Source organism: Mirounga leonina, unplaced genomic scaffold (assembly GCF_011800145.1).
Source record: "Mirounga leonina isolate KUSES-001 unplaced genomic scaffold, KU_Mleo_1.0 Mir_493, whole genome shotgun sequence".
Classification (NCBI taxonomy): Eukaryota; Metazoa; Chordata; class Mammalia; order Carnivora; family Phocidae; genus Mirounga; species Mirounga leonina.
In genome coordinates this window covers 550546-573477 of record NW_023270780.1, presented here as the reverse complement: position 1 = coordinate 573477, position 22932 = coordinate 550546, and the positions used below count along the sequence as shown (strand labels likewise).

The window sequence follows — 22932 nt, the reverse complement described above, 5'->3', positions numbered from 1 at the left end:
TACTTCCCTCTGAGTCTCAAAGATCTTATAGACATACCTTTAATGTCAGAGTCATCGTTTGGAGTCCCAGGATCTCTCTGATCAAAGGAGTCGGCGGAAATACTTCGCTCCCTTTTCCCCTTGCCCTTGGCACCATTTCCAGCCCCATTCTTCAGCCCCATGCTCCCACCTGGGCCAGGGAGTGCTTTAGGGGTATGGCCCCCACTCTTGGAGTCACAGGGGGATGGCTGGGATTGGCTGGCTGAGCCCCCCTGTTTACCCTGATTGGAGAATTTGGAATCCAGCTGGGGGTTTCCAGATGGGGACATCACTGTAGGGGGACGGACCATCACCTCCTGCTTTGACTTAGGGCTACTAAAAGAGACAAATAATAAAGGGAGATCAGATGCCGGATACAGCTGGTCGGCCCAAATCAGGGAGAAGCAGTTTCTAGAGTAGGTCAAGGAGCCGCAGAGGACTAAGCACCCGCCCCACCTTTCACCTCAGTTCCTGCCTCGCTCCCTCCGACCCCGCTCTCATCTTGGCGCTAACTGAGAGGAGGCTCAGGCAGAGTGGCCTGCCAGGTCTCGGGAACCCTAGAGTCACATGGGGACCCATCTCTAGGGCTTCTGTCAATAAAGGACAATGGTTTCTATGTACACAGGGAAGTGACTCTCACACCAAGACTAGCTCAGAGTAAACAAACAGGCATCGTTAAGATCAAAATACTACCCACCCCCTGGCTGACAACAAGGAACAGCTGTAGCGAGAGCCTAGCTTCCCTGCTGGAAAATACGGGCAGGGAGCAGGACCCAGCGAGCGGGAGAGGAAACCCGCTGGTGAGCAGCAGGTTAGGGAAACCCTCCCGGATACGAATCACTCCAGCACGCAGTATCACATACCAGGGCACATACACTCACCGGTGCCCCAAGGCATGAGGAAAACACTCTTTAAAAAATATCAACTTAAGTACTGTGGGGCACAGGAAGAAACTTCACAGCGGCGGGGGGCCGGTGCGGACGTCCTAGGACCCTAGGCCTCCTGGCCCTCACGTGCCAGGGTTGGTACCCCGGACCGGGCGGACTCTGAGGGCCCTTCCTCTGCGCTTTGGCTGGGGGGGGGGGGGGGGGCGGGGAGGGGCGGTAGAGAGGCGCGGTCAGGGAATAACGGGCAAAAGCGTAAGGCTGGAAAGCTCTAACGCAAAGTCTGACCGCACTGCAGCCTGTTGGCTCTTCCGTCCCTAGTCACTTGTCTGTTCTCTCTTCTTCTGCCCACTCGGGTCTCATTCGCTTCCATTTCCACACACCGTTCCCTCAGTGAGTGTTGGCGGCCCACCTGTGACACCCCCAGAGGGGCAGCGGGGCAGGCCCCGGCCCTTACCTCTGTGTGTTTCCTGACGGAGAGCTCCTCACTTTAGGGTGACTGGAATGCATTGATTGAAATCCTGAGCTTGCAGTCACAAACAGGGACGGGCTCACCGAGTTCCTCTCGGGCAGCAGACACAGCTGCTGAGGGCGGTGGCGGCCCGCTGCTGGCTGGGTGCGTCCCTCAGCGCTGGCCCCCCGTACGCCCTTTTCCTCTTTGTTTTTCTCCGCTGTGGAAGTGGGTCCTTTCCCCTTGCAGCTCCAGCATTCTCCGGGGGTGTGCCTCCTGCTGCCAAAGGAAAATCTCGCATCTCCAGGGCACACTATGGGAAAAGGCCCCCCCAAAAGACATAAAACACCCTTACAACAGGATCAGAGGTAAAGCGCTAGCCGACTCGACGAGGCAGCAGCCAGGTCACTCCTCGGCTTCCGGCGCGGTCAAAGGAGCGGCGGCGTTCGTGCGCTGGCGCTGAGGCAGCTCAAGGGGGACAAGCCTTTCCGCCCAGCCCACGAGCCTCCCACCAGCTACCCTGTACCGGGCGTTTGTGAGCAGAGGAGAAAAACATTTTATACTCTCCCTCCCACTTCTCTGCTTCCAAATACAAACCCGTCAAACACTTGGGTTTTTCTTTTCTCAAAACAATGCCTTGAAACCACAGGGTACCCCAAACCCAAAGCAACTATCTGGTCTTTCACCTCGGATGGCAAACAATGGCACTGCCGTGTGACAAACCCATCCCAGTTTCCAACCACGCAACAAATTAATCTCTGTTCATATTCTCAGGGCCTCGGGGTGGAGAGACATTGGAGGAGGTACTTCTGCAATCAGCTATGGAGGCAACACCAAGTACAATCAGTTCTGCCCCGTGACGTCACGCTCTTTCTATCAAATGATGCCAAGGATGCATCTTGCGTTCTCACTGTTTAATGACGGGGACCTAGGCATGGGTAAGCATGGGAATGATCCATAATGCTGAAGGTAAAGGAACATCTTTGAAAGCTAAGATATTTTCTGAGCCAATTTGCAAGGCTGATTTGAAGCATAAAGGTCAAGAAAATATTCCCAAACCTAGCCAGAGAACAAATGAGAAAGCCCTTTCCTTAAGGAAGCCTAGACTGGTTCAGGGAAAACCAAGATACACTTTCAGTCCCTTCTCCTTCCAGGGCAGGTCCAACATGGTTTTCTGGTAACCACTGGCCCCTCAGCTCCCTCCCCACCTTCTGCTATCTTGCCGCTGGAGTATGGGACCGAAGGAGGAGAAGACAAGATGTAGGATTTGTGACTGAAGGATCAAAGGAAGTTAGACGGAGCTCAGATTAGTTCTAGCTCACATACCCCTTGAGAGACTCCAGAACTGGACCAAGACTGGGAGTTTTATTCCAGGTTTTGGCACTGAGTAGGAGCGCTGTCAAGTGCTAAATGTCTCTTTCTTCATTTGGAAATTTGCAACAGTCCCAGCTATTTGACCTGAGACACTGAAAGGATTTATGGAAGTTCTCGGTGCACCCGATTTCATTTTTTTCTTTTTAAGTGAAGAAGTCAAGAAAAAGAACTAGAATAAAATGTTATGGAATGTTTCTATGTCGACCTTAGGAGAAAACATCCTAAAACACACTTTGGTTTTGATTACATTTAAGGTTGTATTTTTATCCCCCACCACCTTCAGCTTTTTTTTTTTTTTCAGTTTAAACTATAAAATTGATCGTGGTTGTCAAGTTTGACGTACGTGATCATAAGCCATTTTGTAACCTCTCACTAAACATCAGGAATCACTGGTAAAATAGAAGTAGCAAATGAATCTTGCACGGACAAAGCCATCAGAAAACGTTTACCTCAGGAACAGAAAAGCAGTTACCATCTAGATAGTCCCCTTCTGTAACTTCTGGTACTTTCTGTCTGCATCACGCATTCTAGCACTCAATCACATGTCATACTGAATAGTCCTATGTGTATGTTTTATCTCCCTATGAAGACTATGTTCTTTGAAGACAGGAATCTTGTTTTAAAGTTCTTTGGCTTGTCTATAATCGTCAGCATGATGTACTAAGATGTGGTTGGACCCTCCGTGACTGACCCAGCTTCTCCCAGAACAGAAACACCTGGCATTTGCATTGCACTCTTTTTCCAAAGGAACTCTGAACATACTACAACTATCAAATCGCCTCAACCTGCCAGGCATTTCTGAGGAGCCGGTAGCAACGATGATTTCTAATAATACTGTGAGCACATGACATTTTTATTTCAAAGTACTCCTACAGACAGTCTCTTCTCGCGAGTTGCTCAAGCTTGATCAACAGGCATTGTACAGATGAGTGGCCCCAGCACACATGAACTGTGGGAGGGGCTTCTCCCAGGTTTGCCGTCGGTGATCCCTGACCCTGCTCTTCCGCAAAGCCACCTCCTTACCATGACTTTATGGGTGGAGACAGCAAAGAAGGCTGAAACAAGCATGTGGACTCACTGAGAGATGGGCAACAAAATCCAGGGTCTTCAACCCCTGATCTAGGGGAGTTGTTGAAGTACGTCACCCTAGCCTTAGCCCTAGCCGAGCAAAAGAAATCTGCCAAAGACTCACATTAAGCTCTTTGGCGTCTACATTTGCAGGGTGGTACTCAACTGTTTACCTTAAGGACTGGAAAAGCTCTTCCACAGAAGATGCTTAATTACATACACACAGAGATTTTTTCCTCCACTAAAAAGTAATCTCCTAACTTTAAGATCTACTTATTCAATGTTTCTCCCTCTTCTTCTTAGATGCTATTTAAAATTCGTCCTAACTAGGTGTCAGACACTCTTTTAAGCACTGTCCCTACATACTAAACTCACTGACCACAGCACCAGGAGGCAGGTACTCCTACTCTCTCTATTTGAGAGATGAGGAAACTGAGCCTCTGAAATGTGTAGCTGTTTGCCCCAGTGACGTGGGTCATCCCTGAGTTAGCCATACCCCAGTACGTGGGAGAGCCGGTGCGGGGCCAGGCACCCCGGCTGTGCTCTTCATCACTCAGTGCCTGCCAAGACGGGGACTCGGTGGACAAGGGGAGCCCATGCACGGAATAAAGTGCTTAGCAGTACCACATCAGCATGTGGGTGAACTACTACTAGGATGACTACCATTCTCTAGCCAGCTCACTAGCTTATCCTGCCGAATGGCATTTCATATTTTGTTCATCTCCAACTGTCCCCTTCCTTCCCGCCCTCCCCTCTCTCAGTGCATGGTCTTGCCCAGGACTTAACAAGAAGAGAAGTCACCAGGCCAGATGTGACATGCTCACCATCAAATCTGCAATCCTGTTTTCAGAGTACCTATCCCCTCCTTCTTCTCTGTTATTGAAACAGACAAAACAGCCCACTTCTCCCCAAGGGTCAGTTCCACCACGGGTGGTCTAGGTCCCATTCCGTCCAGCTTTCTGAGAGCTCTCACTCTCTCCCTTTGACCTTCCCTGCCATCTCCTGCATACTTCCAGTCACCACTTGGACATGGGGTAGTCTCTTCCAGCATTGAGAAAAAAACAAAAAAAAATTACAGGAAAACAAAGCCCAGCTCTAGCATGTTATTATTCCCTTTCAGAGCCAAGTTTCTCCAGAGTTGACAAGACACACACAGTCTTCACTTCCTTACTTGCCATTCACCCTTTCACCAGTTTAAACCAACTTCCACCTGCCACCCCCACCCGGATCACAGAAACCACTATTTTGGTTAAGGTCACCACTGGCCACTGTTCTAACCTCATCTTACTCCATCTCTTAGTCTGCCAGCTGACTGCTTCCTTCTTGAAACTCTCCTCTTTCGCTTTCCATGGTGCCCCACTTCCCTAAATTTCCTCCCACCTCTCTGGTCACTCTGTCTGCCCCCTGTGCCGGCCCATTCTCTATTCAATCTCTACAACTCAGAGGTCCTCGGGACTCTACCCTGGGGCCCCTTCTCTTCTCATTCGGTAAGCTCTCTCCATGCCAACAACTCCCAGTTTCCCATTCCCAGCTCAGCTTCTGCCCTGCGGACCAGCACCCACAAATGCCACCTTGATATCTCCCTTGATGTCTCAAACTCAACAAGACAGGAGAGGAATTCTTCATCTCCAGATGGCCCCCCTCCCCAAAGTATTTGTCCTGCTGTCTTCCACCCTGCAGTAGATGGCACCCAGCTGCTCATGCCACAAACACAGGCATCATTCCCGACAAGCCTCTCCCTCACCTCAACCCTCCATATTGAGTTTGAATATTTTCGCTGAAGGCATGAAATCCTGGCTTCAGAATTTCTTCTCCAGAAAGGACAGGCAGGGACCAAGAGTGACCTGTCCATCCCTGTATTCCCAGCACTTACTCTAGTACCTGGCATGTGGTATTTGCTCAAAAAATATCTCTTGAACAAAAGTTGAAGCTTTTCCCCAGGATCATCTTTCTAAGCCAGCCAGGCTCTCTAGTGCTACTACGATCCATCAGGCTACTCACCCAAACCCCAAGGGTCACGATACTGCAGTGCTCATTCTGGAGGTGAGGAGTTGGAGGAGTCCCGGAACCCCGTTCTCAAAGGTGCCCTCACCTGGATGAGGATAAAGAAGAAAAATTTCTAAATGGATTAAAAAAAAAAAAAAAAACAAACTACATATCTTGTTACTGCATATCTTAAGAGCAGATTTCCTATGTATTCTAGAATGCTCGATTAAGAGGCAGTTGTCATCTCCCATGTAAAGGGAATCAACTTCCAATTTTTAAAGAGTATATTATCCAATCGGTAGACATCTCAAGGCCCCTGTGACTTTCCCTCCTCCCCAGCTGCACATTTTATTTTCAGAGACTGGGAAATACTAAGGGCAAATAAAATCAATGTTTCTACTTTCTAAATTTCTGGGCATTTCGTAGGAAAAAAAAAACCCTCACATTTTTGCTGCTGCCCATTCCTCATTCGTACAGAGAACTGGAGCTGACTGGGAAGGAGAAAGAGACAAAACTGCAGACGCACTGCTGAATTCACGGAGTGAACTCGGTTGCAGTCCTCCCTACTCTGAACCCTCACTCTACACGGCAAGCACTCAGCAAGGAAGGGTATTTTCACATGCTTTTGGGAGATCGTGGGGCTGAACAACCTGGCCAGATGATTTCCATGACTGAGTGCCTACTGTGTGCAAAACGCTAAAATGAACGGGGCTAGATAAGTCAAGAAAACAAGCTACTGGTCAAGCAGGACAATTTCTAACATTAGTCCTCGTAAAACAGAATTATAACCCCGAGCCTCCCCCTTTGCCCAGATTTTATAGTTTTGAAATTGCAAGGAAGAAGCAAGTTCCAGATTGTCCTAAGGCCAAATTATTTTGGAATCTTTCAAAGGAGACTCTATAAGGTTGTCACAAAGTTGTAAATAAATTCACAAAATAATCTGACCAAGCTTAGAATCACCTCTACAATTCCAATTTCAATTCCTCCAATGATCCTTTCCCACTTTTCTGCTCTAAGAAGTCAAGTTTATTACAACGATGTCAAGTTTAACAAAGTTCATTTCTATGCTATGACCACTACTCCATAAAAGGCAGAGTATCAAACTTAGAATGTGGCACTAAAAGGCCGCAAGATTCCATTCCAAGCTCATTCTTAACTTCTGGCATGCCAATTCCTAACAGCTTCCTCTCAGCAAAAGTACACAGTAGGAAGAACCAATCTTTCCCCAACATGCGGAGAAAAGAAAACTATACGATGCATATGCACATGCACAGAAAACCTTGGTCCATACAAAATACTAATGTATGTTTTCATACTTGAAGGGTCAGAATGCCTCTATTATCCTTTAAGGTGACGAATCTTAAGCAAGCAAGTAACTTATATCAAACTAAAGAGTCTTGATAAAAGTTAAGCCTTCAAAAATGAATTTCTATCATTTAGAATAATGGTCACCCAAAGTAAAATTTCAGCACAAATGTCCCTTCTTTGTGAAATTCTCCTTGATTCCCAACTGTCCTTAGGAAAGTCCTCTGGGTCCCTTATAGCATTATGGTCACAATCCTATTATAACACTTAAAAAACTGTATCCCTGTTATGTGTAGACAGATAGCCCCCTGAGGAAAGGGTCATCATCACAGCACCCAACACCCAGGAGAAACTCAAGAAATGCTAGGTGATCCAGGGATTATAATGAGCTTGGAGCTTAAGTTTTGCTACCCTTGCCTCGAATTTACACAAACCAATGAAGACATGCTAAATACCTGTTTAACTTCCTACCACCTGCCTTTCCCACGAGTGAGCTATTGCGGGAAGTCCCTGCTCACAGAAAAACAGAAGGTAACTACGCTTACACTTTTGACTTGCATTTAACTTGATGACCTTTGCCTTGGGAAACAAATGTAGTTTTAACTTACAAGAGACCCTACAGAAACGAACAAAAATCCAAAATACTCAGATTGAATCACAGAAGTCGTATGTTCATCATCAGTGTCTTTACCTTTCGAGATGTCCACTCTGCTCTCTCTTCTACATTGGGACACAGAAGAACTTTCCAAGAATGATCTCTGCCTCCCAAACAGAAGGGGATTTTTAGGTCAAAGTGGAGTGACACCAGCTAGCCCCACATTCAGTCCTACAGGGGTGAGAAGGATAGAGAAGTTCATACCCCAATTCACACTGATTGCAAAGAAAACCACCCATTCCCCAATGCTCTGAGGCCAAAACAGTATTTAGAAGGAGCAGTGAGAAAATAATTAGGTCAAAAATGGGGAAGGAAGGCAAAACCACTAAAACTCAAAATGCAAGAAGATGGAGCAGTGCAGCCCAAATCCATCCCATTGAAGCTGGGGTTGTTTATTAGAAAAGCAAAACCACCAGACACAAAAGCCTCAAGCTAATCATTGTTTTTAACTTTCTCCACAACCAAGAACAGTCACCAACAGGTTGCAAAATGGACTTTTATTTCATATCTTCTTTATGCCCTTGTGTTCAGCATGATGGAGATGCTGAAAAAATATTGCAAAGCCTAAAATGCAAGTGGCCATAAGAAAATTTAACTTTCAAAAATCAGTTGGTCTAGAGCAGGAGTTCTTGATGTGGGACCCACTGGCTCACATGGGGTCTGTGGACAGACTTAGTGGCAGCTGCGAACTTCCGGGGGAAAACTTCCATCTTCATTCGTACTCACTCACCTCTAGCAAAAGTTAGCACTGCCGTCAATTGTGAAGGGAGGGAACAACCAGCGGTAGGTAGTATTAGCAATCCCGTGACTGTCACCAAGACGAACCACAGGACACTTTCCCGTGGCATTACACTTGTTGCAGATATCCCAACACAATATTTACACCCATCCCTACTTCAAAATCACAGTAAGGTGAGATCTGCAGCTACACTTTATTATTTAATATGTTAGAAAGAAGCATATAAATTACTGTATCATAATTGTTTAACATTTTGCTGTTTCCCTGTCACTTCTAAGTCTATATGTTCTATTTTATGCATTTCAAAAACACAATTCTTGAAAGAGGTCCTACGCTTCATTAGTTGGCCAAAGGGGTATGTAGGACATAGGAGGTTAAGAACAAATAAAGTTGTTCTCGAACAAATAAAGTTCCTATAGATTCTAACATCATAGTCACCAAGGCAGACAGACAAGTTAAGTTATGCCACCAACATTACTTCATAGTTGGAAGAAATTTAAGCCACCATGAAGCCACGTAACACGTCCAAGGTCACTCAAATTTAGGGTGGGCATCAGCCTAGGTGAGCATTCACAGCATGTGCTGTGAATTTCCTACTCTTCCATGGGGACCTTTTCTTACATTCCACAATTGTCATCACTACTAAATGGGGACAAGGTATCACCTTTCAAAATTAGTAGAAAACCAATACTCAGACGATCGAACAAGACAGATGTATAAGGTACTCCTTTTTGTTTCTTGATCAACTATGCTGCCATAATTGTTACAAAGGCTGAATTTGTTCTGTTCCTGAGAGAGAGTAATCTTTTAAAAGCGAGAAAAAAGTTTGGCTACATCATCTCTCATTCTCAGAAGTGTTCAAAGCACTTTGCAGATAGGCATTCATTTGTTAAGCGCTGCAATGGGTTATGAGTGGTCAGGGCAGTGGTACCACGACTTCATAAACGGGGAAACTGGACAATAAATATGAAAGATTGGTTCAAAGTCCCATAAGTCAATGGGAGAATCAGTTTCCTGATTCCAAGTTCAAGGACTCTAACCACTATACCAAGTCACTATGATCAAATATTTAGTTGATTATAATACTTGTGAAACCTCTGTATTTTCTATCCCCTATAAGCCAGAGAGCATTTTCTTTTGATTTACAAAAGCAGACACTCCTGGGGGCGATGGGGCAAATATTCCACAGAATAAATTCCAATGTACATAAGTACTTTTTCACCTATGCTAGTCATCTAAAAATCCAGGTCAGGGATCCTGAGCTCAAAAGCCACATTACATACAAGTTGCCTCCTAAGAAGAGAACAGTGTGGAATTGTTCCTTCATCTTTTAGTCAATGACCTCCTTACCTACCTACCATATCTTGTGGAACTATTATCACCTTACTTGCAACACTGTTATTACAAAATAATATTATAATGGTTCAATACCATTAGATCCTCAGTCCTAAAACTATGAAATGTTACCCATGCCCCAACTTTGCCTTAAATTTTCTCTTCTTATTCAGACCACCAGTTAGTGGAATCCTCATCCTTCAAAACATCCTTACATCGTCTAACTAACTTCTCCTTTTATTAACTCATCTCTATCTTCAATAGCTTGAGTCTTTTTTCAATAGTTAGTAAGGATATCTTTCTTAAATTTGTACTTGTGACCAAAACATTATTCACAGTAACATTAATTCCTTGCTAAAATTTCCCAGATCACTAGTATCAAGACAATAAACAAAATTAACAGGGCGATCACACTGCTGAATCTCCACAAAGAGTCAAAGGTTCTTAACCCACACATGACTGTGACCCACCCATATCCCTTTGCCCTCCCAACTATTTTACTATTCATCCTTCCTACCTGCTACTTCCAATTCATCATTTTGTGCTCTGTGCACAAGAGTCCAAATCTCTGGTCTAAGAATGAACACTTAATTCCTGTATATTTCAAATGCTAGTAACCCACCACATATCACTGACCCAAATGAATCTCTTTACACAGCCACTAAATCACTTTCCCACTAAAGTCACCGCCAGGGATCTATCCATGTTTGCCTTAACCAAAGCCTAACTTTGCACCAATTTCATCCCATCCTAGAGGCTCTCCAGCAAGAGATGCCTTGTCCACTAACTTTATCAGTCCCCAACTGGACTGCAACTTAGGCTCTAAGTCCCTCCTCTCTAGCAGAGACCAGGGCCCCTGGAGGACAGATTTGAGGCCTCCTCCTTCAGGCTTGGGAGCCTTCAGGTAAGGCCCCCAGCGACAATATTACAGGCCTCTGGCCCTTCCTTCTGAACATAACCAACCCTGCTGTTGTTTTCCTTAGGATATCTCCATTTCACCAGGCTCACCCAACACTAACCAGTGACATCTTAATAGTCTGCAATTTTCAAAGGTCAATGACCAGGGTTCCACTTTGGAAATCCCTGGTGTGTCCACGACCCCCACAATGACTCAGTGACCTAGACATCAGCACCTCACCTACTGGAGCCCTTTACTACTCCTACACGCTTCTTAGCTTTCACTTCCCCTCACCCTTCAACAAGTCACTGGCCTGCAAAGTCCCCTTTACCACCGCCAGGGTCTTACAGACCCCACCAAACTCGACCCGAATTCCCTCATTTAGCTCTCCATCTCGCCCCTCCAAAGCCCCTTCATCCCAGGACCCTGGGACCGTCCCATCTCCTCATTTAGCTTCTCCAAGCAGTGCCTGGGACACAACCCCTAAAAAATCGAGAGATGCCGCGGTCTCTTCCCACCGCTCACAGAGCGGTGGGCAAAGGACGCCCCCCTCCTCCCCCACAGGTTTCTCCAGACTCAACTCACTACATCCGCAACCTCGACCCCCGCCCCTTTCTCCCCTCCCCCCCCCCCCCCCCCGCCCCCCCCGGCCGTGGCTACCCCCGCCCCCCAACCGGCTCAAAACACGCGCACGCGGGCCCCCGGCCCCCCCCCCCCCCCCGGCTCTGGTCCTTCCCCTTCCCCTCCCCCTCCCCCCCGAGGTGCCACTTACCCCTGAGGCGGGAGTGGGGGAGGGGAGAGGAGGAGCGGAGTAGGGGAGGGGGCTTCGGTCCGGGGCGGCTCTCAGCCCCGGGGGGCCGGGGCCGGGGCCAGCGGCAGCGGCGGCGCAGCGTCTCCCCCCGGCGGCGGCAGCGGCGGCGGCGGCGCCGTCCCACTCCCGCAGGCACACATAGGCTCCATTGTCCGCCGGCGCCTCCCCCTTTCCGGCTCCCCCCTCCCGGTCCCGCCCCTTCCCCCTCCCCTCGGCCCTCCCCCAGCCGCACCGCGCCACGAAAGGTACCGCCGGCCCCGCCTTGGACGCGAGCAGAGAGGTGCCCCCTCCCCCGGCCCCGGCGTCCCGCCCGGCGGGGGAATGGGGACTGCCCCTCCCCACCTCGGCGCGGGGCCCGCCGCGGGGAAGGGCCCGCCCCCCTCCAAGGGAATGTCATTCGTCCCCCTCCCTGAACGCGCGCAATGGTACCAACCCGGCCGCTTCCTCCTCCCCCTCCCCGGCCTTCCCGGAGAGCCCCCATCGCCCCGCCCCCATCTCCCCGCCCACCAAGTAGCCTCGCCTCCTCGACCCCGCCCCTCCCTCGAATATTTTACTATGGGGCCGCCCACCGCCAGCACCACCTCCTGCTTTGCATGGGCACGCCCACACGGTCCCCGCCCCAGTTCGTCACCCGGCCAGAGGTGACGCCTACTCCCCACCTTAAAGCGGCAGAGCCCTCTTTCTCAACTAAAAGAACCTCCCAAAGGGCCGGCGGGGTGGGAGGCGCGGCCAGGGAGGGTCTCCTCTTTTCCACACCTTCCTCCCGGCGCGCACACTCACCCGGACCTCCCCACCGCCTGCAGCAGCACTGGGGAGCAACCCGAGGGGACCAGTAGAAAGCGCGGAGGGGGGCAGGGCAGCGTGGAATTTGGCCATCTTTGACAGAAACGAATTGGAAGCTGCCAAAGGAAGGGGTCTCTCCCTCACTCTTCTCTGCTGCCCTGGTCCCGGCCTAGTCCTCAGTCTTCAAGGCGAACCCCTCACGCCTCCAGGATGCCACCACCCTGCCCCATCCCCTCTCCGGTCCCCCGTCTTCACCCGTCAATCTGTGCACCGCGCTTGCGGTTGCCGGCTTTCTCCCTTCCCGAGGGAGCAGGCCCCTCTCGGGGTTGCACTCTTCTCCACCCTCCCCAAAGCCGATTCTCGCCAGGGTCCTGCGGACGCGGTGGCTGTTGCAGGGTCTCTCCTTCCACGTCGGGCCCAGCCCAGCCCCGCTCACGCATTGCTACCTAGTGCCCTAGAGGACCTTCTGCCCAGATCCTCGAATGGCTTCACGACCGCTTTTTAATCTAAGTATCGCTCCCCTGATTTTTCGGGAGGCCCGTGCTTTGGATAGCTCGAAGCCCAGGCATCCCGGCACCGTCCCCAGTGAAGTGAGAAGGTAACCCATTAGACTGTACTTTTTCTCAGAAGGGAAAATGACGGCATCCTGGTGAGCGCACATTGCTGAATAAAGCTCAGGTTCCGGCTACTCCTGTTTTATCTTTGTGGCCCTTGTTGCTGCCGTGACCAACTGTTATTACAGACCTGTCTACTCACAGTCCTCCCCAGAACACACTGTCGTTACATCTCTGTATTTCTGCTTTGTAGAGTCTTGATCTTAGATGTTTCTGCAACTAGCCCTGGCCCCACAGCCTTTCTGAATCAGTTAAGTGAAGACTGCCTATGTTATAATGGACTGCGTATTCTCCCTGAAGATAGAAGCAACATGGCCAAGAGAAGTAGATAAATTTTCTTCTGCTTTTGCTTCTACCACCCATAGCTTTAACCAGGATACTTAATTCTGTGTCAGTTTCCCTGTCTATAAAATAGGAAACCTTCCTTGGGGCAATCTTTTAACTAATGGTGCTGGTTGTAAAGGATGGTGCAGGAGAACCCTGAATGATAAAGCTTCCCAAACCATTTAAAATTCTTGAGTGACCATGTAAGTTTCTATACCATGTCTTCCCAGCCTGGATCCTATGAAAAGCTGTTTTTTCATAGCAAGATGTTTTCTCTTTGTCTCCTATTATGACTGAGGATATAAATAAAGAAAAAACATGATAGTACATATAAACAATATAAATCTAAGATCGATTGAAGGATTCCAAATGGGAAATAATTAAAATGCTTTTCTGTTGGGGATGCCTGGGTGACTTAGTCGGTTAAGCATCTGCATTCGCCTCAGGTCATGATCCCGGGGTCCTGGGATGGAGCCCCCACCGGCAGGAGGGATCCCTGCTCAGTCACTGGTCTGTTTCTCTCTCTTCCTCTGTCCACCACTCCCCCTGCTTGTGCTCTCTCTCTCTGTCAAATAAATAAATAAAATCTTTAAAAAAAAAGATTTAAAAAATTTTAAAAAATGCTTTTTTGTCAAGTTTTGGCAATAGGTGAGAACTCTGTAAAAGAAAGTAGGAGGAAAAAGTAAGGTATGCACGTAGGGAAAGACAGCTAAACCCAGGAATATGCAAGAAACATTTGGGATTGCAGATGTAGGTGGAAAGAAGGGATTTACAGAGTGTACCTATAAGAGAAAACCACTAGTAAAATAAGCTCCTGAGTGGAGTGTTCCAGACCAGATCACTTCTACTTACAAAGCTCAAAGACAAGCTCTCTATAACAATACACATACAAAAAAGTCTTAACCATTTTACTAGCCATTACACCCTCCACTATATGTGTCAAAATTCAAAATTATTTACTGAACCAGAAGAAAAATGTAAATGAATACTAAACGTGCAACACTGGGGTAAAGGAGCAATAATATTAAGAATAACGTGTGCTAGAAGTCAAGAAATCTAAAGGTTAGAGTCTCCATAGTAATGTTAATTTAGCTACATTTGCACATGGGATAGAGCTGCATTTTAAAATATTTATTCTATCAAACAGTTTATTTTGCTACAATTTTTGTCTTCTGAATTTTCTAACTTCCATTCATTTCCATCTCACTCGAGAAAGAATTCTATTTTGCTGTATAGAGATCTAGCATGCTGTCTATACATAAATACTAATGGATAATGATGAAATCATTTTTAAAAGCAACCTATAAATAAATGCTTCAAACTGTTTCTGCTACTCTAGAAGTTCTAAGAGAAATCATTTTTAATCCAAATGGTAACATTGTTAAAAATAAAGGGTTTTGACGCTAAAGAGACTTGGGTTTGATTTTTTTCCTTTTTGAAATTTGCTTCTCATACTGATAAGAAGCACTCACTGTGATGCAAACATGGATGGCACAAATTTGGCTTCTTAGTTCTTCAACTAATCACAGTATCTTTTATTTAAGTTTGCCTCCAATCTTCTTTACCTGTAAATTCTGCTTTCAAAATATTTCTGTTCCCTCAGCTCTTGATAAACTTATCCCGGAATTTTAGGGTTAGAAGGAACCCCCTCCTATTTTACGGAGGAGAATTCTAAGACACAGAAGTTTAATGACTTGCTGAGATTATGCCCATTTTTAAGGGAGTAGAATTTAAGTCCAACACTCTTCAGCACTGTTCTAACTCCTGCAGGTTGTTCATTCCCACTATTATTTATCATTGTAGAAGAGAACATGAAGTTCTACCCTCGGGATGATGAAAGTAAGACTCAGAAAGGTTAAACCCACTCAGCCAGCTGGTGCTAGGGCTGGAAGAGGCCCTATGGAGTTCTTGCCTTGGTCAAAGCCCTCGGTGTGTCCACAATTTCCTGCTGTTTATACTGTTTCTTACCAATTCATCTACCTCATTGTCCAAACTAAAACAGGCAAGTTTCAACCCCAAAGGAATACCACGAAGAGAGTCATTCGTGACTGAAAATGAAGGGTTAGGATGGAATGGTGTCTTGACCTTCACAGTGCTCCTGCCCAATGTTGTGAGAAAATAGCCAGGAAACAATGTCTTCGTTAGGTTGCCCATGAAGAAGAAACAAATCTCCCTATCCCAGCTTTCACCAGTCCATTTAAGTCAATGAGGAGTCTTAGAACTTCATCCCTACTGGGAAAATTTAGGGCTAAGTGTCTCTTTTGTGAGGAAGAAATCAATATTCCCACCTTCTTCCTTCACAGCAGCTCCTCCTGGGGCCATTGGCACTTTGATGTGAGTGTGGGTCTTGTTCTGTGTCACCACAAATCTGCTGTCCACAGTCTGGGAATTAGAGGCACCCTCTCTGTGAACACTTGGACAGATCTGTGATGTGACACTCAGATTCCTTAAAAAGGTACCATCAGTGTTTCCCTTTTATTTTCACACTCAAACCTGTATGGTTGTGTCTCCTGCCCTCATTGTTGCCTTCTCAAAGTCAAGCTTTGTGACTTTCAGCCTGCTTTTTCCTGAGCCCTAAATGATCGATACATCAGTGCTGATCCTCTTCCCTGGGTTTCCATTTTCACCACAGCCCATTATGGCTGAACCAGAAACAACTGGGGTGCTGTTATTGCAAATGGCGGGATTTCCTTCTCTTTTACAGCCGAATAATATGCCTCTGTACATATATACCACATTTTTTTCAATCCATTCATCTGTGATGGACAGACACTTAGATTGTTTCCATGTCTTGGCTACTGTAAATAATGCTGCAATGAACAAGGGGGTGCAGGTGTCTCTTGAGATAGTGATTTCATTTCCTTCAGATAGATACCTAGAGGTCTGTCCTCTTCATTGATTTAAATTCCTTTTTGTTTTCTAATTGTGAATATTCCTTAAAGCCTTCATTTCCTTCATCTTTCCTCTCTTCAAGTCTCCCTACAACGTCTCTCTCACTCTTCTAACTTCAGCCATTGCCCCTTTGCAGATGACCAACACATCCTAGGTCTCTTGAACTTAAATCCTGCATTTCTATCTACTCAGCTTGCTCATCTAGAATAAACTTCACAACAAACTCACCATCTTTCAAAATTAAGTCTCACCTCTGAATTCATTGTCTTTAACTTAGGTTCAAAAACTTTGGCATAATCCTGACTCAAAATCTCCATCTGTCTATCTCTTCTTAGTCACCAGTGTCCGCAAATTTCCCCTTAAATCAATTTCTTGCTTTCTAGTCCCAACCTGGGACTGTTGTAAAAGCCTCCAAGTAGTCATTTCCTGCCTCCAGCCTCTCCCCTTGTCAGCCAATTCTCCATGCTCCTTCCAGATAGATCTTCCTAAAAGACCTGTTTATAATATATTATAGGGCCCCTCGACCTTAAGATCAACAGTGTGGTTTAACAGGAACAATATCAGCTTTAGAATACCCTGGACCTGGGTTTGATTGAATTTACTAGCCAAGTAACTTCAAAAAGAAGAAAAAAAAAATGTTCTTTTCTTTCACATTCATTACAGAAGGTGTTTAGATCACCCATTTTAGAACACAGCCTGGATACGCAAACATTTAATATCTTCTACCTGCTAAGGTAGTTCCTAGTCTTGCCCTATATCTTGAGAACAAAATCGTACACTTCTCTGTGTTTTGCAGTCATTCAGTAATTGCTATATTTATTGAGCATCTACTAAGTGCAAGGCATCTTGGGGGAGGTACAAAAAATGAATCAGGTATCCAATGTGTTTAATTTTGTCCTCAAAGTCTAATCAGACTTATAGGGAGGATTCATTCATTAAAAAAAAAAAAAAAAAGCATTGGTGGGGGAGGGAGTTCAATAAGTGTCAGGCATCATGCAAGGTACCAAAGTTTCAAGTAAGTGTAAGACAAGTCCCCTCGTGCTGGGACCTGGGATCAATCTAGTTAAGAATACTGACAAGTGAACACTTATAATCAATTATAATAAATGCCATGAAATGGATAAATACCAGGTATTTGGGGCACACAGAAGAGAGGCATCTAATCCAGACAGGAGAGTCAGGGAATGCAACAAGACCTGAGCCGAATCTCAAAAGATGCGTAGGAGTCAGTCAGCAAAGGACTCAGCAATGTGCAAAGGCTCAGCAGTGTGACAATGTATATAAATAACCACCACGCAAGATAGAAGGTAATAAATAAGTGGCAGAGCAGAGGCAAAAAGTAAAATGGCAATCAGAGGAGACACATTATACAGGGGGGGTGGGTGAGATGAGCAGAAACTGCTTCATGAAAGTAGAGGCAGTTGAGGCCCCGTGAAGGCATCACAGGGGTCAGGATGATTCAGACCCGCAGTGGGGTCAGATGCCTCTTTGTCTTCCCAACGTTCTGCACACAATGGCACAACACCTTGCCTGCCACCATGATGATGATGACATCTAGGCTCTTCTCATGAAGTTGGCTCTTCTAATTTCCTAGAATGCTTGTAAGAGGAGACTCAAGATTCAACAGAGCCATTTCTCGGTGGAGGGGCCCTCAATAAGGTCGTCTGGCTTTGAATCCCAGCTCTGCCATCAGATGGCTATGTGATCTTAGGAAAATTACTTAACCTCTCTGGAGTTTAGTCTTTTCTTTCATTAAAATGGAGCAATGATAATATTCTCTTCACAGGGTAGTGTGAGGAATAAATGAGTGACTGCATGCAGACATGTAGGAATAGTGCCTGGCACATAGGAAGTGCCCAATAAATGTTCGTTATTAATATATTTCCCCATCTCTGGATTATGCACAATGGGATTGGCCTTAGGGGGAGATTTTAGGAGCACGGAGAAGGTTACCTCCTCAATACTTCACTTACTCCCACACTTAAATCTCACTCACTGGTATCTCTTCCACTCTCCTAACACATTCCTGCCATTAGAAATTCATACCTTTGGATTTAAGATGTCATTTCCCCAAAAGACTTTGGGAAGGGTAACACAACAAAGAGTCAGCCCTGTTTTATTTTAATAATTTATCTGGCCAGACCTCTATCCTCCTTAACTGTTAACTGTACTGAGGGAATGTTGTGGGGGAAAAAAAGAAAAGGCTAATTCTGAAGCATAGATCCTTCCCCAGAAACTGAAGCCAGGAGATGCTCAGAGGGTTTTCTGAAGGCAGTAGGTCCTCTGGGATTGGAAGAAGGGTTGGATTGGAGAGAGATGCCAAGAAGTAATGAGAAATACAAAAACAAGGTCATTTGTGTCAGTAAAGACAAGTTTTACTAACTTAACAAACACTGCTGATCTTGATTTGGGGACTCTCCATCCACTGCCCCTTTCTCTACTCCGTGCTGTGTTTCAGAATAAATAATTGCACTCAGGATAAATGTTGAATCATATCAATGAAGGAGACTATGCAGGTGATCAAGAAACCCCTGGTTTTAAGATTTCATAATGACTTTTACATGTTTACTTTCTTAGTTATTGTTTATCAATCAAAAATTAATAAGCACTTAATATGTGTCTTAGTGCCAAATTAAGTAAAGTGAGAATTTCATTTGAAGGTGAAGAGATAGGGGTGCCTGAGTGGCTCAGTCAGTTAAGCATCCAACTCTTGATTTAGGCTCAAGTCATGATCTCAGGGTCCTAAGATAAGCGCCATGTCTGGGGCTCCAGGCTCCATGTACAGCGGGGAGTCTGCTTGAGACTCTCTCCCTCTCTTTCTTTCCCTCTGCCTCTCCCCCAACTTGTGTGCACATGCGCGCGTGCTCTCTCCCCCTCTCTCTAAAACAAATAACTCTTTTTTTAAAGCATTTTTAAAAAAGATTTTATTTATTTATTTCACAGAGAGAGACATAGTGAGAGAGGGAACAGAAGCAGGGGGAATGGGAGAGGGAGAAGCAGACTTCCCGCTGAGCAGGGAGCCTGATGTGGGGCTCGAACCCAGGACCCTGGGATCACGACCTGAGCCGAAGGGAGATGCTTAACGACTGAGCCACCCAGGCACCCCTAAAACAAATAACTCTTAAAAAAAAAGGTGAAAAAAATAGTCCTTGTCACGAGTCTTACAGTCCAATTGAGAAAACACAAAAATATAATAACAATTAATTCCTAACTTGTATTACAGGTATGACAGACATGAAACAAACCCTGGACTTCCAGGAAAAAAAAAAAGCAATGAGTAGAGTCCGGAGTGATCATTTGCAGCATCCGAAGTTGAACTGGGTCTTGAAGGATAGGATTTGAGCAGTTCCAGGAGGGGACAGTGACCCAGGAGGGAAAGGCAAGAAGCCAAGCAAGAGACTGAAAGGAGAACGGCATGTGTCGACAGAAAATGATAACAGTAATGATGAAAACAAGCCATCAAAGACAACTGCCCTTTACTGAGTATTTGGTATATTCATGTGCCAAGCAATATTCTAAGGACTATATTCATATCATCTCATTTAGTACACACAATGACCCCACAAAGTATGAACTATGGTTTCCATTTTACAGTTGAGGGGCTAGATACTTTGAGAGATAAGTCACTGTCCTAAAATCATGTAGCTAAGTGGGAGCTAAGATTAAAGTCCAACTCATTCTGAGGTGAAAGCTCTTAGCCCTCCGTAGTACAGCCTCTCTTAGTGCAGGTGTTGGGATGCAGTGGCAAATACAATTGAATAAATAGGGTAGGAATTCATTACACAGAATATAATTTAAAGAAAGCATGCAAGAATGATATACTGTGAGGTTAAAAAAAACAAAACCAAAGAGCAAAGCCTGTGCTCTTGCTGCTATTCAGCACTGCCTCTCCCCTTGAGCAAGGGAAAAACTGGGTAAAAATAATGCTGTGGCAATTTGCGGCATTCTTCAAGGCGTTTTCAGATTCACAGCCGCATCTGATCCTTATGATAACCATGTGATAGGTTTGAAGATAACCTCCCTCATCCATCATGATGAATAATAATAATGGTCGTAATAATCATTAAAATAATAATATTAGGCAGCCCCGAGTGTTCCCCATACACCTGGCTCTGTGCTGCGGGCTTTACACGGATTGTATGGTTGACTTACAGCAACCCTATGAGATAGGTTCTGTTATCATTCTTACCTTGCACATGAAGACACTGTGGCTCACAGAGGTAAAATAACTTAATGAAGGAGGCTGGACTCAAATAAGTTGCAAGAAGTCATTCAAGGTCATGTGACAGTGAGTGCGATCCCTGGACGAGAGCACAGCTCCCCTGGTTCCACATTCATGCATGCCCTTTTTATGTGACTCTTTGAACAATCGATCTGCAGCTCCAGGAAGGAAGATTTGAAGAAAGAACTACAGCAGGCAAGGAGAGAAGCTGGAAGGCTGCAGAAATTCAGGGGTGAGGTGAGGCAGCCCTGGACGGAGTAACATGAGGGAGACTGAAGGGGTGGCGCATCTAGGCGCCATTTGAGGAAAGCTATAGTAGCTCACGTCTGAAGCATGTGAACATAAGAGGAAGGAAGAAAAGCTCCAGTTTGGTTTCTAGCCTAAAATGGGTGGAAGTAGTGGTGGGGCATTGTGGTCAGAACCAAGAGTGGTTCAAAAACGACACTGGTCCCCAGGGAGTCATACCACATGCCGTCTAGGGACGGCTGGGATAGAGAAGACAGATGACATCGAGTGTCGCTGGTGGAAACGTAAAATGGTACAGCCACCTTCGAGAAGAGTTTAGTAGTTTCCTAAAAAGTTAAGCATAAGTTTGCCATGTGACCCAGCAATTCCACTCCTGGGTGTCTACCTAAGAGAAATAAAAACAGGCCCACCCAGACTTGTATGTGAACGTTCCATCGCAGCGTTATTCCTAAAGGCCAACAAGTGAAAATAAGCCAAATGTCTATCAAACCGATGAATGGACAGATGAAATGTGGTGTGTTCCTGAGCAATAGGAATGAAGGACTGATACACGCTGTAACATGGATGCACCTCAAAATCACTATGCGAAGTGAAAGAGGCCAGATGCACAAGGCTGCATAGTGCATCATTTCATGTACACGCAATGTCCAGAAGAGATAAATCCACAGAGACAGAAAGATTAGTGGGGTCGGGAATGGGGAGAAACAGCAAATGGGTATCTTTTTGGAGTAAAGCAAATGTTTGAAAACTGGATTTTGGTGGTGGTTGTACAACACTAAATTTGCAAAAAAATCATTGAATCTTGCACTTAAAACAGGTGAGCTTATAGTATGTAAGTTATATCTCAATAAAGCTTTTTTTTTTTTTAAAGATAAGTAAAGCTGGCTTGTGAAGGAACAAGGAATGGTTTTAGGATCATAGGTGACCACTGGAGATGTCCTGCCAGGGGAGAGGGCAATACAAACGAATGGGTTCACCCAATAAAAAGGCACACGAGAAGAGGACGATGTCAAGGACAAAATCTTTGGTGTCACCACCATCAAGGGGTAGGGACAGCGGTCTGCCTTGGCTAACATGGTGTTCGCCCTGGTAGCAACAAGTCCCACTAATATTAAAATGTGCTTATATTCTCTAAGCTCGCACCCACTGAGCGCAGAAGTATGTGCCCCATGGCTCGGCAACCAGCAGAGTCAGTCTACGTGGGGGAAAATTGCCTCTAAGTGACTAAAATACGCAAGGATAAGTGGGAATGGACTGAATGTATTCCCTGTATTTTGATGCTAAAAAAAGAACTGCATAAACACGTTCACCCAAATTAGAAATAACATCAGCATTAGGGAGTGCGGTGTTTCAAGAACAATGATATTTCACTTAGTCACTGACAACCAAGGAGGGTGGATGTTAGGCTGGGCCACCCCTGGAATCAGGCTCTTTGGCCTCCACATAGACTTCTGAATTTAGAAGGAGCCAGCAGAGATTCTCCCATACACTCCGCAACTGCTTTCCCACCTCAGAAGGCAACGACCCCTCTTGTTCCAGCCCCCACCCCAGGCTTAGAACTCTGGGGAGCGCATCCTCCCAGGCTAGGGACTAAAGATCCCTTCCTTCCCCCAAGGCCTGACAACCTTTTTTGTTTCTTCTTTCACATCTCCAGTGAAAATGAAACAGATTTAGACTACTGTCCTTGGTTGTGAAATAAAGGTGGTGGCGGTGGGGAAGAATCTGGGAGCTCAGGATAGGGGCAGCAGCGTATGGAAGAAGCAGCCCAGGGTGGGAAACCCTGATCCTGGCTTCAGGACCACCCACCACCCACACCATATGGTGAGGGACAGCTGAGCAGGGTCTCTTAATCCCAGGTTCATCTGGAGACTAAGGCTGGATTTTGGATGGAGGAAAAAATATACATTTACTTTCACTAACTTCTAACTCAGATTTATCATTGCCTTCAAATACAAACATGGGCGGTATGAGCCATCCATGACTTTTTCACTGACAGAATCACAGATATTTTTATATCACCTTACGGTTGTGGCAGATATCCCAAATATCGCTTATATTCATCACCGATGATGCAATTATGGTAGTTATTAAATCTGCCACTAGACCTTTTTATTAATGTTCTAATAAACAAGCACGTATATTAGTATACCACAGATTTGAGGCTTTCGATATTTTGATCGTATTTCATTATAACTCTTTTTGTAACGCTATGTATTTTATTCTATGTGTTTAAAGTCATAATTCCATCCATGGGTTTCACCAGGCGGCCCAAGGCGGGTCCATGTCACAAAAAAGTTGAAGAATTCCAGGACTGGAAAAACTTATCC

The 22932-nt window shown here is 45.8% G+C and overlaps 1 protein-coding gene across 6 annotated transcripts in view; it reads right to left on the bottom strand.

Moving 5' to 3' along the window:
* The window catches only part of BCL9 (BCL9 transcription coactivator), an 81930-nt gene that overhangs the window by 12510 nt on the left and 46488 nt on the right, over positions 1-22932 (bottom strand). Inside the window, exons 1-5 of one of the 6 annotated variants that reach the window (XM_034989844.1) lie at positions 11958-11978; positions 7778-7912; positions 5797-5887; positions 1360-1666; positions 38-354 (exon numbers count right to left, since the gene is read on the bottom strand). In XM_034989844.1, the coding sequence (XP_034845735.1) occupies positions 38-354; positions 1360-1412 (370 nt within the window). In that variant the 5' untranslated portion in view covers positions 1413-1666; positions 5797-5887; positions 7778-7912; positions 11958-11978. Of the gene's footprint in view, positions 1-37; positions 355-1359; positions 1667-5796; positions 5888-7777; positions 11244-11485; positions 11569-11957; positions 11979-22932 lie in introns of those variants that run through there. The other 5 variants (XM_034989842.1, XM_034989841.1, XM_034989843.1 and 2 more) reach the window with 5 other exon arrangements.